At 35.8% G+C, this 12,369-nt stretch overlaps 1 protein-coding gene across 4 annotated transcripts in view; it reads right to left on the bottom strand.

Moving 5' to 3' along the window:
• Nucleotides 1–62: 62 nt before the first annotated feature.
• LOC144295918 (uncharacterized) overlaps nt 63–12,369 on the bottom strand; it is a 247,121-nt gene continuing 234,814 nt past the window's right edge. For all 4 annotated transcript variants that reach the window (XR_013363055.1, XR_013363054.1, XM_077868582.1 and 1 more), the window contains one exon: nt 63–328. Coding sequence is in view for 1 of the 4 variants with exons in the window: in XM_077868583.1 (XP_077724709.1) it covers nt 302–328 (27 nt within the window). In the remaining 3 variants the exon portion in view is untranslated. The remainder of the gene's footprint in view (nt 329–12,369) is intronic.

Below are 12,369 nucleotides of genomic sequence, written 5' to 3'. Positions count from 1 at the left end.
TGATAACTCAAAAGCACCCATTAGATTAGGTGTTTTGTTTAGGGATAATCTTAGTAGGAATATCATTTTGTAAAGATTTATTAATTGATTTGAGAAAGAGAGAGCATGAGCAAGGGGAGAGGTAGAGGGAGGAGAGAGAGAATCCTCAAGCAGACTCTCCTCACTCAGGCACACTTCTGGTGGAATAATCTTAGTAGGAAAATCACTTTTTAAAGGGAAGGGAAAGGGTGCCTGGATGACTCAGTTGGTTAAGTCTCTGACTCTTGATCTCAGCTCAGGTCTTGATCTCAGGGCTAGGAGTTCAAGCCACACATGCCCAGCATGGAGCCTATGTAAAAAAAGGAAAAAGAAAAAAAAGAAATGAAGACAAAATTGAAGTAGGTGAAGGATAAATAAAGATAAAACTACTGAGATAATGAGTATTGGTCTTTTTGCTTTGTCAGTCTTAGAGTTATAGTCTTGGGTCTACAGAGAAACTGATGAGAAAAATGTTAACAGTGTTTCCTGGCACTGGGGACTGGGCAAGGGTTCACAGGGTGGGACCGAAGCTGAGCATGTCTGGCCTTGCCCATTAGAGCCCCTATCATAGTGAAAATCAAAATTATCCCTACTCTTCTCCAACCCCTGTGTGTGGGAGAGTTCATCTCCCAGTTGAGAAACATAGATACCTGAGCTAGATTTCCTCTCACAACTGTAGCAGGATGTTCCACAGACTTCAGGAATTTTCTTGACTGAAAAGTACAAGAACTGCTCTTATTGGGGCTCCTGGGTGGCTCAGGTCCATTATCCCAGGGTCCTGAGATGGAGTCCTGTGTTGAGCTCCCTGCAGAGAGCCTGCTTCTCCTTCTGCCTCTGTCTCTGCCTCTCTCTCTCTGTGCCTCTCATGAATAAATAATGTTTTTTAAGAAAAGAACTTCTTATCTGTGAGATTACCAGAAGCACTTCTTCCTTAATCAAGATATTGTTAGCTTGCTATTAGGATCCTAACAGTCTTTATCTGTCCACCACTGCCCAAAGAAGGTTTATATACTTCTTGTCTGTCTCCAGCAACAGCTTCACATCTGCTTCTTCATAAGTAGTTAAACATTTTGTTCTGAATGGATCTTTACTGCTACCTTTTCTGTTGAAAGAACACCACTTACAATTCATTATTGTTTACATAACCTTAGTCTGTGTGAACATACAGGTGTTCATTAATGTACTTGTGTGTGTGTTAAAACTATTTGAAAACTATAGTCAAATGTATTCCCATGAGAACACATAACATAAAGTGTATGCAGTGTCATCAACTATGAACATGCTGTGCTAATCTCTACCTTTTTGATTTGCTCATACTGACATCCTTCCTGAAACATCATTTACTTTTCTGTTCTACTTCAATTTTCCCAGGTCTTGAAAGCCCTCCTCAAGTCCCCCTCTTCCAAGAAACTATCATACCACTCCAGCACTGACATAAAAATGTACTACTTGCATGATCGTGGGCAAGCCCTGACCCCTTTGAGCTTTGGCTTCTGAAACTTTAAAATATGATCATCCGCATGGCCTCTATCCTATACAGTAACTTGAAGGTTCAAGTAAGTTAGGGTTTGTGAAACAACTATATAAAAAGACTACCATGAGGATTAAATGCACATTCTTTCACTAGTCCTCTCTTATTTTATGTAAACTACATAAATAAGCTTTCTCTATAGCTTTCTATTTAGGAATACCTTTCCTGATAGAGGTATGTTCTGTTCTGAGAGAGACTTCTTTTGTCATTTCCTTCAAACAGCAGGATTTTTACCGAGTTGTCCAACAGCCTAGCAAAAGCAGCAGTGGATTTCACGATCTGTACATTTGCACATAAGAAACTGATAGCAGACCACCAACTTACTTCACATTGAGACCAAACAGCTCTCAGATGGAAACAATGACTTTTAGTCATTAACAGCCCGATTAAACAGAAACCATTGACCCAGAGGTGAAAGGCTCCCTAGCCCATTCCCTATGCTAAAGGCCTGGAGTAGCCAACCCGCCAGTTTGCTTTGCTTAATTACTTCACTCATTAATGGAATGCCAAACTTAACTGCAGCACGTGTGGGTGTGTACATGTCTACCACCAAAGCAGAATTTTATATTTCAATTGTCCACTTTTTCTTAAGCATTTTTTTGGAGATAACCTAAGAGATCCTGTGGCTTTGCTTAAGCCATGTATATCACACAGGGCAATATCTGGAACACTGAAAGGATGTTTAAAAAGATCAGAGGAGATTATATTATAAAATAATATTTATACTACTCATATATACCAACACGGTCCTAAAATGATTAGGGCCATGTTTCGGGTTTCAGAGTCAGTCCTTTCTGGCAGGTATGAGTTATTGCAACTCTAAGAGCTACGTGCCTGCTGAAAGACTACCAGCCTGTGATAGGTTTGTGAACTGATAGGGTCTTTTTTCCCCTTTCTCCAGATGAGTGCTATCAAAAACATGGTAAGAACCGTAATATTTTGCTGTATAACACTAAGGGGAATATATTCACCCGAAGTGATTATTTCTGATGTTTCTGGACAATCGAAAGACACATTACATTTTCCTAATGGTACCTACCTTCTTTTTGATATGATGTTTCAGAAGAACAGCTTGCACTTATAATCAGTACAATTTATCACCTATCCCCAAAGTACCCTGCCGTTGAAATGCCTGACATATATATTGGGTGTCATGGATTTAGCAAAAATTGAATTATAAATTGCCCTGCCAGTTTTTGCCTCTGGAAATAATGAAAAAGTAAGCTAAAGAAATGTTCTCCTGAAGGATTTACTTTTTTAGTGACTATGAAGAAAGGAACAACCAGTATGGGTTGCCAAAACATTATCTCTCTGGGCATAGATTATTTAGACAACTAAGAAAATACAACAATAGAAATCGGAAAAAGTGCAGTCTACTTCCAGGGAAAGAAAGCAGTTGCATCGATGGATTCATTTTAAACAACTGAAGGATCTTATGTCTGACAATGACAGAGTCCCCTTCAAGCCAAATAAAATGTCAGGCAGAGATCTTTTAGAAAATTATAAATATTTTATTCTTACAAATAAAACGATGGCCTATTAGGGTTAATTACTCACTTCCTTAATTAACTGTCAAAGTAGTTTATTGTTTAGCATCACTCATTTTTTTTAACATTATTTAATACGCTTACAAACAATTTCATATAAGCTTTTTATATTATATGCTCTTGAACAAACTTTGGAAATACAGAGTTTATAAAGAAAAACTAAATTTTATGCCTCCACCCAAATTCAGCATGTTTCTTCTAGTATTTTTTTTCCTGTGCTCCATGTTTTTAAACAAAATCATGTGTATACTTTGTATGTATTTTTATATTTGTTTTTTCCACCTAATTATAATCTCTCTGTTAGATAATATTCAAAAATATATTTTTTTCTAAAATATTTAATGGTTGGATAGTGTGCACTGCCATATGTATCTTCACCAAAATATTTTATTTTGAACATAGTGTTTTTCTAATTTTTTACTATAAAAAACAACAATTAAAAGATGATACTTATACTTAACCTACTTCATCTCTATTTGCTCAGAAATGGAACTACAGGTTCAAAAAGTATGACATTTTTGAAGTTATTTAATAACATTTCCAAATGTCTTTTCATCATGATTGTATCACCTTCCCTTTTACTAGCAGCCAACAAGCCTGACGGTCACAGAAAGGCTTACCTGTTTTAAATTGTTTAACCCTGTGGCTTTTTGATAGCTGAAATAGTTTTTCTCCTTTTAATTTGAATGTTTGAATAGCAAGTTGCAAGGTTTTGTGGGTTTTTTTCCTATGTTTGTTGGCTGTTCGAAGGTTTTCTATGAATTGCCAATTAGGGCTCTTTTTTCTTGAGATGAGTAATTTCCTTAAACTTACTTTCAGTTAAATTGACATTACAAGATTTTTTTTTCTCTTAGTAATATCTTACAATGGATGAATAATTATATGGCATTTTTTCATATTGCATATTTAGTTTTTTAAGGACATAATTTTGAAAGATGCTGCGTCATTATTTGTGTATTAAATTATTTTACCTTTTGTAATAACTATCCAGTTTGATCTTTCCAAAGCTTAGTCATTTTAAGACTTACCTTATAGTCACGTTCATTTGAAGAAAAATAAGATCTTGCAATTTCACTGATATTTTCCAGTTAGTGACCTATTTTATAAAGTTATCTTCTTTTTTTTTTTTTTTCTCTGACATCAGTCTCACTAACACACTTACTTAGGTACAGATATTTTCAAAATCTCCATCAGGTTATTTTGGAAACTTAATGGAAGAATGCAACAGAGACAATATGCTTACTATTCTTATTCTGCATGTGGAGTTGCACATAAAGATCTTGGTAATTTCAGTCTCTTCCAATTATGCTAGTTTCCAAAAAATCAAAGAAAAACAAGCACCCTGTAGAGCTGATTCTTTGCATCTTAGTGCAAAAGATAAAAATATGAAATTAGGAATGTATTAATGACAGCTCCAAGCCGGAAGAAAAGCTAAGTACTGGAAATCGGTGCCATCTGTATCCTTTTGTTCCGTGCAGGTCTGTGTGTCATTCATAGACTGGGGATTATTGACACCATTCTTTCTTATCTGTTGTGACTTTGGGCAAATTGCTTCATTTCTCTCTGAAATGCAATTTCTTCATATATGCAATTGAGTTTTTTTTTAATCTACTTTATAAAGTTACTGTGAATATTAAGGCAATGTATCTAAAGAATCTGACCCTCAGATCAGCTCTTAGCATGTGTCAGGTGCTCAACAAATTCTGGCTACTGCTACTACGTCCACTACTACAACTTCTACTACAACTATTACTACTACTATCATTTGCTTTGTTTTTGGATTTACTCTTTTAGCAACTTTTTTTTTTTTTTTTGCATTTAAGTAACATTTTAGCTCCTTTATTTTTTTTATAAATTTATTTTTTATTGGGGTTCAATTTGCCAACATATAGAATAACACCCAGTGCTCATCCCATCAAGTGCCCCCCTCAGTGCCCGTCACCCAGTCACCCCCACCCCCCACCCACCTCCTCCTCCACCACCCCTAGTTCGTTTCCCAGAGTTAGGAGTCTCTCATGTTTTGTCTCCCTTTCTGATATTTCCCACTCATTTTTCTCCTTTCTTTTTCTTTTTGTTTTTAAATTATACTTTCCTAATTTGATTTTTAAAATTTTATTTTTATTTGAGTAACTTGATGTACTACTAACTACTATTTGAATTTCTTCAGTCCTTCACAATGCTCAACTTGTACAACTTATAAAAGAACAAATATTTTTGAATTGACATAAAATTTTAGAGTTTTATAGGACTTTTTTCACTTGCTTTCTATAGAAAAGCCCTGTGAAAGATGCATGAGAGGTAATACTCTCTCAGTTTAAAATGCAGGCATTAAGTTGCAGAGGTGATAAGCAGCATGTGAACAGAACCCACACTTTGGTCATTTAATTTAGCCTAATTTCATCATCACTGCCGTCCATCCATTCCATCACACCCTGAGGACACAAATTGCAAAGGAATCCAAAAAAGGCCAATACTGGAATACAAGGCCTTTCTTTCTGTTCTCTTAGTAATCTTCCTTACCTCATTAGTCCTTCCACCTATCAAGAAAATTCCATTCGAGTTCTAGAACACACATTTTTTTCTCAATGTGTCTGATATAAATGAAATGTGTGGAGATAGCAAAGCCACTAGGAGAAGTGCTAGTCTTTATCCGTGCAGATTCATTAGGGATCGCTGTTGTCATGACAGCCAGATGCCTTTCAATAACTTGCTCTTACTCAGAGCTTATGTTGATATACTCCCATATTTTACCACATTGGGATATATTCCCACATTTATCACATGGCATTTTATCAGATGTTGTCAGTATAAACATCACCAACGTGTTCCTTCATCAGCAAGTCCATACTTAATACCATGAATTACTCGGAAAATATACCTTCAATATGTTGTTGAGTCCAAATTTTAATTTTTTTTTAAATCATTGTCTTGATTGACAATTAGCAGTGGGCAGAACCAAGAAGTCAGGGTTCTTAGCTATATTCCTGGATTTAAAATTCCAGGCTTAGCTGGAGAAAGAACTGGATTCTGCAGTGCACAGAAGACCAACACTGCTTCTAATGGCATCCCAGCCCCTTCATCTCCCACTGTCCAGAGAGTGAGATTTCCCCCCAGAGAATTATGAATCAGGTATTTAAGGCAACATCTCAGAGACAGTGCAAACCACAAATCTGCTAACTGTTCTCTTCTGGGTTTACGTGTGGCATGACAGACAAGGAATTCAGACATACATAATAAAAGTAACCAATATATCCTTGCTAATGGTGGACTCGCTGCCCCTGGAATTACTGTCCTAAATAAATGCTATTAAAAAAATCTGCTAGACTTCATTTTATTCTGGCTGACTTCCTGACTTTCCAAAATAGTGATAGAAGTCAAGACCCAAGAGGGAGAAGAGAGCCAAAAAAGAAGGAGGATGCATGTCACATAGACATAAAACAGATCGGCTAAGCTCACCTTCACTTAAACACTAGATAATAAAGACAGAAAATAGAACCACCAAAACTTATAGAATAAACTCAACCAATTTCACTCATGTTGAGATAGGAAGTGAATGTATATCTTCATACTATTTAATATTTTCCTTAAAGCTTTAAATCTGCAAACAAATAACCATAGAAATTCCTTTTGATCTTAATAAATATAATTTGACTTGAATATAGGGTGTAAGTCTATGACAGTGAAATATAGGGTTTCATTTCCTCCTCCCTTTTTGTGGCCTGGGCTGAGCTAAGAGCAAGAACTTTAAATGTTAAGAGCAAGAGACTCTTTTGGTTTTCCTAATAGCACCACTGAGGATGAAGTAAACCACAATAAAATCAAAATGGCAGTTATGAAATTCACAGAAAAGAATGTCACACCTCATATGCAATCTTCATAGTCTCATTATACTTGCTGTTTATGATTTTAAATGATCATATTCTAATGGTAAAACGCCATATTTACAGAAAGAGTTCTGGGGCTGCTTCCATTTATGAGGCCAGGATTCTTATCTCTAGCTTCCAAATTTGTCAAAATATACTTATTTGACTTACACAGCACTGTTTTCCTTGAAAGAGACAGACAATATTTTAAATACAGAAAGAGCAAAAATAATTCCAATTGCCTGCTGCCTCATAATTTGGTAAAATATATGGGAAAGCCTTGTGTGTATAAATCCATATTATTTTTTTAAAACATTCTTTTATTATTTATTTATTTATTTATGATAGTCACAGAGAGAGAGAGAGAGAGAGAGGCGGAGAAGCAGGCTCCATGCACCAGGACCCCGACGTGGAATTCGATCCCGGTTCTCCAGGATCGTGCCCTGGGCCAAAGGCAGGCACCAAACCGCTGCGCCACCCAGGGATCCCTATAAATCCATATTAAATAACGATACGGACATCTTCAAAAGTAACATGGGATGTGAAAATATAAAATAAAGCTATTTAGTGGTACTGTTTATTAAATCTGTAGCAGAGGGATTGAGAGCATTAGTTTTTGATTCAGACCCTATGATTTCTAATGCTTCCGTGGTTCTCCCATTCTTTTTTTTTTTTTTTTTTAAGATTTTATGTATTTATTTGACAAAAAAAAAAAAGAGAGAGAAAGCATAAGTAGGGGGTAGTGGGAACAAGGAGCCTGATGCAGGGCTTGATCCCAGAACTCTGGGATCATGACCTGAGCCAAAGGAAGACACCACCCAGGCACCCCTGTTCTCCCATTCTTCTTCCTGATAACCATACTCCCACCATCCCTCCCCCCCCACATCGTGAAATACTAGAATTCTGAGCTTGGTCTATATGGTTTGTCTAGCTTTGTGTTTCCCAAATACACCTGCTTATAAAAAGCAGCTAGGGTGCTTATTAAGAACACAGATTACCTTTTAACCAATCCTAGAAATTCTGACTCAGTAGATCTGTGATAGAGCCTGTGAGTATATATTCTAAACAATTGCTCAGGAATCTCTATGTTTCAACAAGTTTGGGAAATATTGCTCTAAGCCATCTTGCCTATCCCTCTGGTTTTAAAATCCATTATATGTTAGTGAAGTCTAAATTTATAGATCCAATCCAAACACTTTTTATGTCTTCCTAATTGACATCATCACTTAGATGTCTTCAGGCATCCTAAATTTAACACATCTAAAACTGATTTCTTGATCATCAACCTGATATTTGCTCTATTTTAATTCTCCCTTTTCTGTATAAATCACACTGAAACCCACCTAATTGCTCAACCTAGAAACCTGGTAGCAATTGTTGACACCTTTCTCATCCTTAACTCCACATCCAAACCATCATAAAGATCCAGGAATCAGACCTCCAAAACATATTGAACTTACCATTCTTATTCTTACATCTTCATTGCCATACTCTTGGAAATAAGCCAACAATTTCTTGGGTCCTGAAGTATTGTGATAGTCCCTAATTTTTCTTTCCCATTCTACTCTTATTCCCCTATATTCAGTTTCCATGCAGCATCCAGACAATCTTTCTAAAATATAACCTGGGTCATTCCTTGCCCAAAAATCATTAATGGCATTTCTTAGTTCTTAGAATAAATTCCCAGTTCATACCCAATCTTACATGAGTTACCCCATCTATCTCTCCAGCCATACCTGGAGCTACCCTTCTACTCATTGCACTCCTGGCTAATCCAAGTCATCACCTAGATCTCACTTAAATGTCATTGCCATCAGAGAAGTTTTCCTGACTGCCATCTTCTCCAAATATTCCTAATTACTATTATATCACTAATAACACTACTTAGTTTGTCTCTTAAAATCTCTTGTACACTTTTTTGCTTCATCAGCATTTATATGTTTATTATTTCTTTTCTGGTAATTTGTTTGATATATGTTTATCCTACTAAACTACACACCCATGAAAGCAGGAGTCATACATGTTTTACTCAACATTCTCCTTCCAGTACTTGGCAAGCTTGTACTAGGTGCTCAGTAAATGCTTTTTGAATGAACGAATGAATCAATCAATGAGTGAATGAGTATGAAATACTGAAGACACATCAGTAAACAATATAGAAAATAATTTCTGCTTTTGTGGTGGTAACATTCAGTAAGAAAGCTGTTATTTACCTATTAACTTGATGATTTGTGAATAAGAAAACTGATGACACGCACTTGTTATATTTACACTTATTACTGATTATGTCAGGATCTGTGCTATTCTGACTATTTTAAAGCTTATAAATTCATACAAATTTTAAACTAAGTTTGTGTAAAAGGTGAGATTTGCAATTTTATCTCCGACTACTCCATTTGGATGATCGGTCATCAAGAGACATTCTTCACATGAGCAGGAACAAGCTCCAGCTGAGGGCCCTGTGTTCCGTGCTCTTCGCTCATCTACCCACTAATAAGCCAAGATGAAGAGAAGAGGTAATAGAATCACATTAACCTGTAAAGCCCTTTGTTGGCAGAGGCAAAAGTGGACAGTGGAACACATGAAGACAGGTGCATAAAAGTCCTCTCATGAACATTGGGCTTGTGAAGAAAAGCATGATTCTTTAGCAAAGGAGAAAATGAGAAAATTTTGAAATATTGAAATATGAGATATGTCCATTTCAGATGCATGATGAGCTAATGAAATTAAATTAATGGAACACTCTAAGAACTTAACCATTTCTTCATATTTTACTAAAACACTTATCAGATACATTCTGCAAAGGTTCTAGAAAAAGAAAACTTATTTTGTCCAAACTCCACAATATATTCAGAGTGAGTCCAGTTCTGTAGCAATATTAAGCATATTATACTTGTGGTTAATCGGCACCTAGTGGAAGAAATAAGCCAAAACATGACATTTTAAATCAGAAACCAGTAAATATGGCTTATTTTAACGTGAGATCCTCCTCACACTCTAAAAGGAAAACATTTTCCAGCTTTTCATTGCCTTGAACGCACAAGATCTTGCATAAAAATGTGAGCTACAGGCTTCGAAGCAAATGTTTCTTTTTACAATATGGCACACATCATAATTTCCTTGCCTGGTTCTGCCTGAAAAAGAGGGGGAGTATAACCCTCTAACTAGCAGCCAAACACTCTTCTCTTAAAAATGCTATCCAAAGAAATGAAACACAGCCGTGACAAAACAAGGTGTCCAGGGCAAAGTTCTTGCCCTAAATTTATCATTTGTTTATGCTTCTCTAGTCTTTTAAATAATCTCTAGTTATATCCTTTTTGCAAAGAATTAGGAGTCTGTTAGTAAAATCATTAGAAAAGTATTTTGTTCAAATAAACTAATTCAATTTGGTCCATAACAAGCACTGGTTAAATTTTACGGTTGTTCACATTATTTCATGATTAGTATATGTAAGTCAAGTTCTAACACTTGCCTCGTTTTGTTTTAATGAAGAACTCCTCCTTAAACAGAGAAAAATTCTTAAAAAAGAATTCCTCTAAAGCTCTGTACATGTCTGAGTCTTTCTTATTCCTCCTGAAATGATCTGTCCTTATACTGAGATATTATTTGCCAATTTTCAGACCACTGTTCTTTCTTCTAAAAATGTCACAAGGCTTTAAAAATGTCACAAAGCTTTGAAGAGAAATTTGATGGTAGAGATGTTGAGATCCTTAACCAAGTAGCACAAATATCACTGCAATAAACAATATTTTAAGGAACTCTGTTTTAGTTAACTCCAAGAGCCATGGGGAAGCTGTTTCATCTCCCATTCCTTTGTCCCCACATTGACTGAAAAAGGAAATGTATCTTACCATAATATTATTATGCCTCTCATTCATGATAGTGCCAACTTTCAGATAAGTGTGGATAATTGTTTTTTTTCCCAGGGAGTTCTCTTTAACCTAGCAGATCCTACACAGGGGTATTCTTTCGGAAGCAGCCCTTTACACTCAGTTGTGACACTAGGAAATTAGAAAATACTGCATAAAGCATTCCTAGCATTCAGCTAGCCAAAAGTAAAATATTCCCAAGAGGATTAAAAAATGCAACTGATGCCTACAGGTTGCTAAAACACGTATAAACCAAAAAAAAACCCCTCATAATTTATTAATAATAATATTAGTATTTTTTTCTCTCTCTAAGGAATTCTTTATAAAACCTACCTCCATGATTTTTCGTGTGTCTTCTAGATCTGTCCTCCACTAACCAGAAGCCTGGAAACAAACTTGTTATATGAAGGCAAGAATAGTATCCTTACATTTTCAATTAAAAAAAAAAAAAAGATTTCCTGATGCTTTTCTCATCCAGAAGAATGGGGACATATTTATCAAAGTACACCTCAGAGATACGCTTAACCTCCCAAGCAGAGTTAATCGTTAAAAGAAATAACAAAATGTAAGATTCGCTTTGAATTGAACTGTGCTAAGACACAGTTGACATTAAATGTTGCTGTTTTAAAGGGCAATTTCCAGATGTAAATTTGTCCTTTGCCCAAGAACAAATGTGCTACATTTTTCTTCCATCTCTTCAATACTCTATTCTTCCAAACAAAGAATGATCAGAAGGCAGCATGTGTAGACATCACCATGTCAACTTAATTTTTCACATCTTAACTATTTTCTTTTTTTTTTAAGATTTTATTTATTTATTCAAGATAGAGAGAGAGAGAGAGAGAGAGAGAGAGAGAGAGAGGCAGAGACACAGGCAGAGGGAGAAGCAGGCTCCATGCACCGGGAGCCCGACGCGGGACTCGATCCCGGGACTCCAGGATCGCGTCCTGGGCCAAAAGCAGGCGCTAAGCCGCTGAACCACCCAGAAATCCCTCTTAACTGTTTTCAAACCTTTGAAACAAAACTAATGAGTAATATAAAGATGAATTTCAAATATCAATTAATAAGGACAATGAATTGATTCATTTCTTAGAAAACAAAGTAGAGGGTCTAATGCCATAATGGTTAACTAGACTTTAATTCATGAAACAGACATTTATTTAATATAGCTTCTTTAGTCACTTTTGAAATGAGTGAAGGAAGAAACGAGGATGAGAAAAGCAGAGCACATGAGATTTTATGACAAATTGTTTGATAGTGTGGTCAACACGAAATGATTGAGATAGACACCCTTAAATGGTACGATCTTCAAGCCAGAAACAAATCTAAAACAAACCAGAATCAAAACTGTAACATAGGACAAACCCAATGGAATTTTTTTAATGCCTTTAGATATTTTAGGTAAACATTGTCAATTATAAGTGATGGTTATCTTAGGTGATCACATTACAGATTATTTTTAATTTTTAGAGTTTTTTTTCCCAACTTTTTTACAATGTGCACTTTCTTACAGTGAGAAAATAAAACAATAAGCCCTATTT

The sequence above is a fragment of the Canis aureus genome, chromosome 24, assembly GCF_053574225.1.
Source record: "Canis aureus isolate CA01 chromosome 24, VMU_Caureus_v.1.0, whole genome shotgun sequence".
Taxonomy (NCBI): Eukaryota; Metazoa; Chordata; class Mammalia; order Carnivora; family Canidae; genus Canis; species Canis aureus.
Note: the sequence above shows the minus strand (reverse complement) of the source record. Positions and strands in the feature narration are given on the sequence as shown.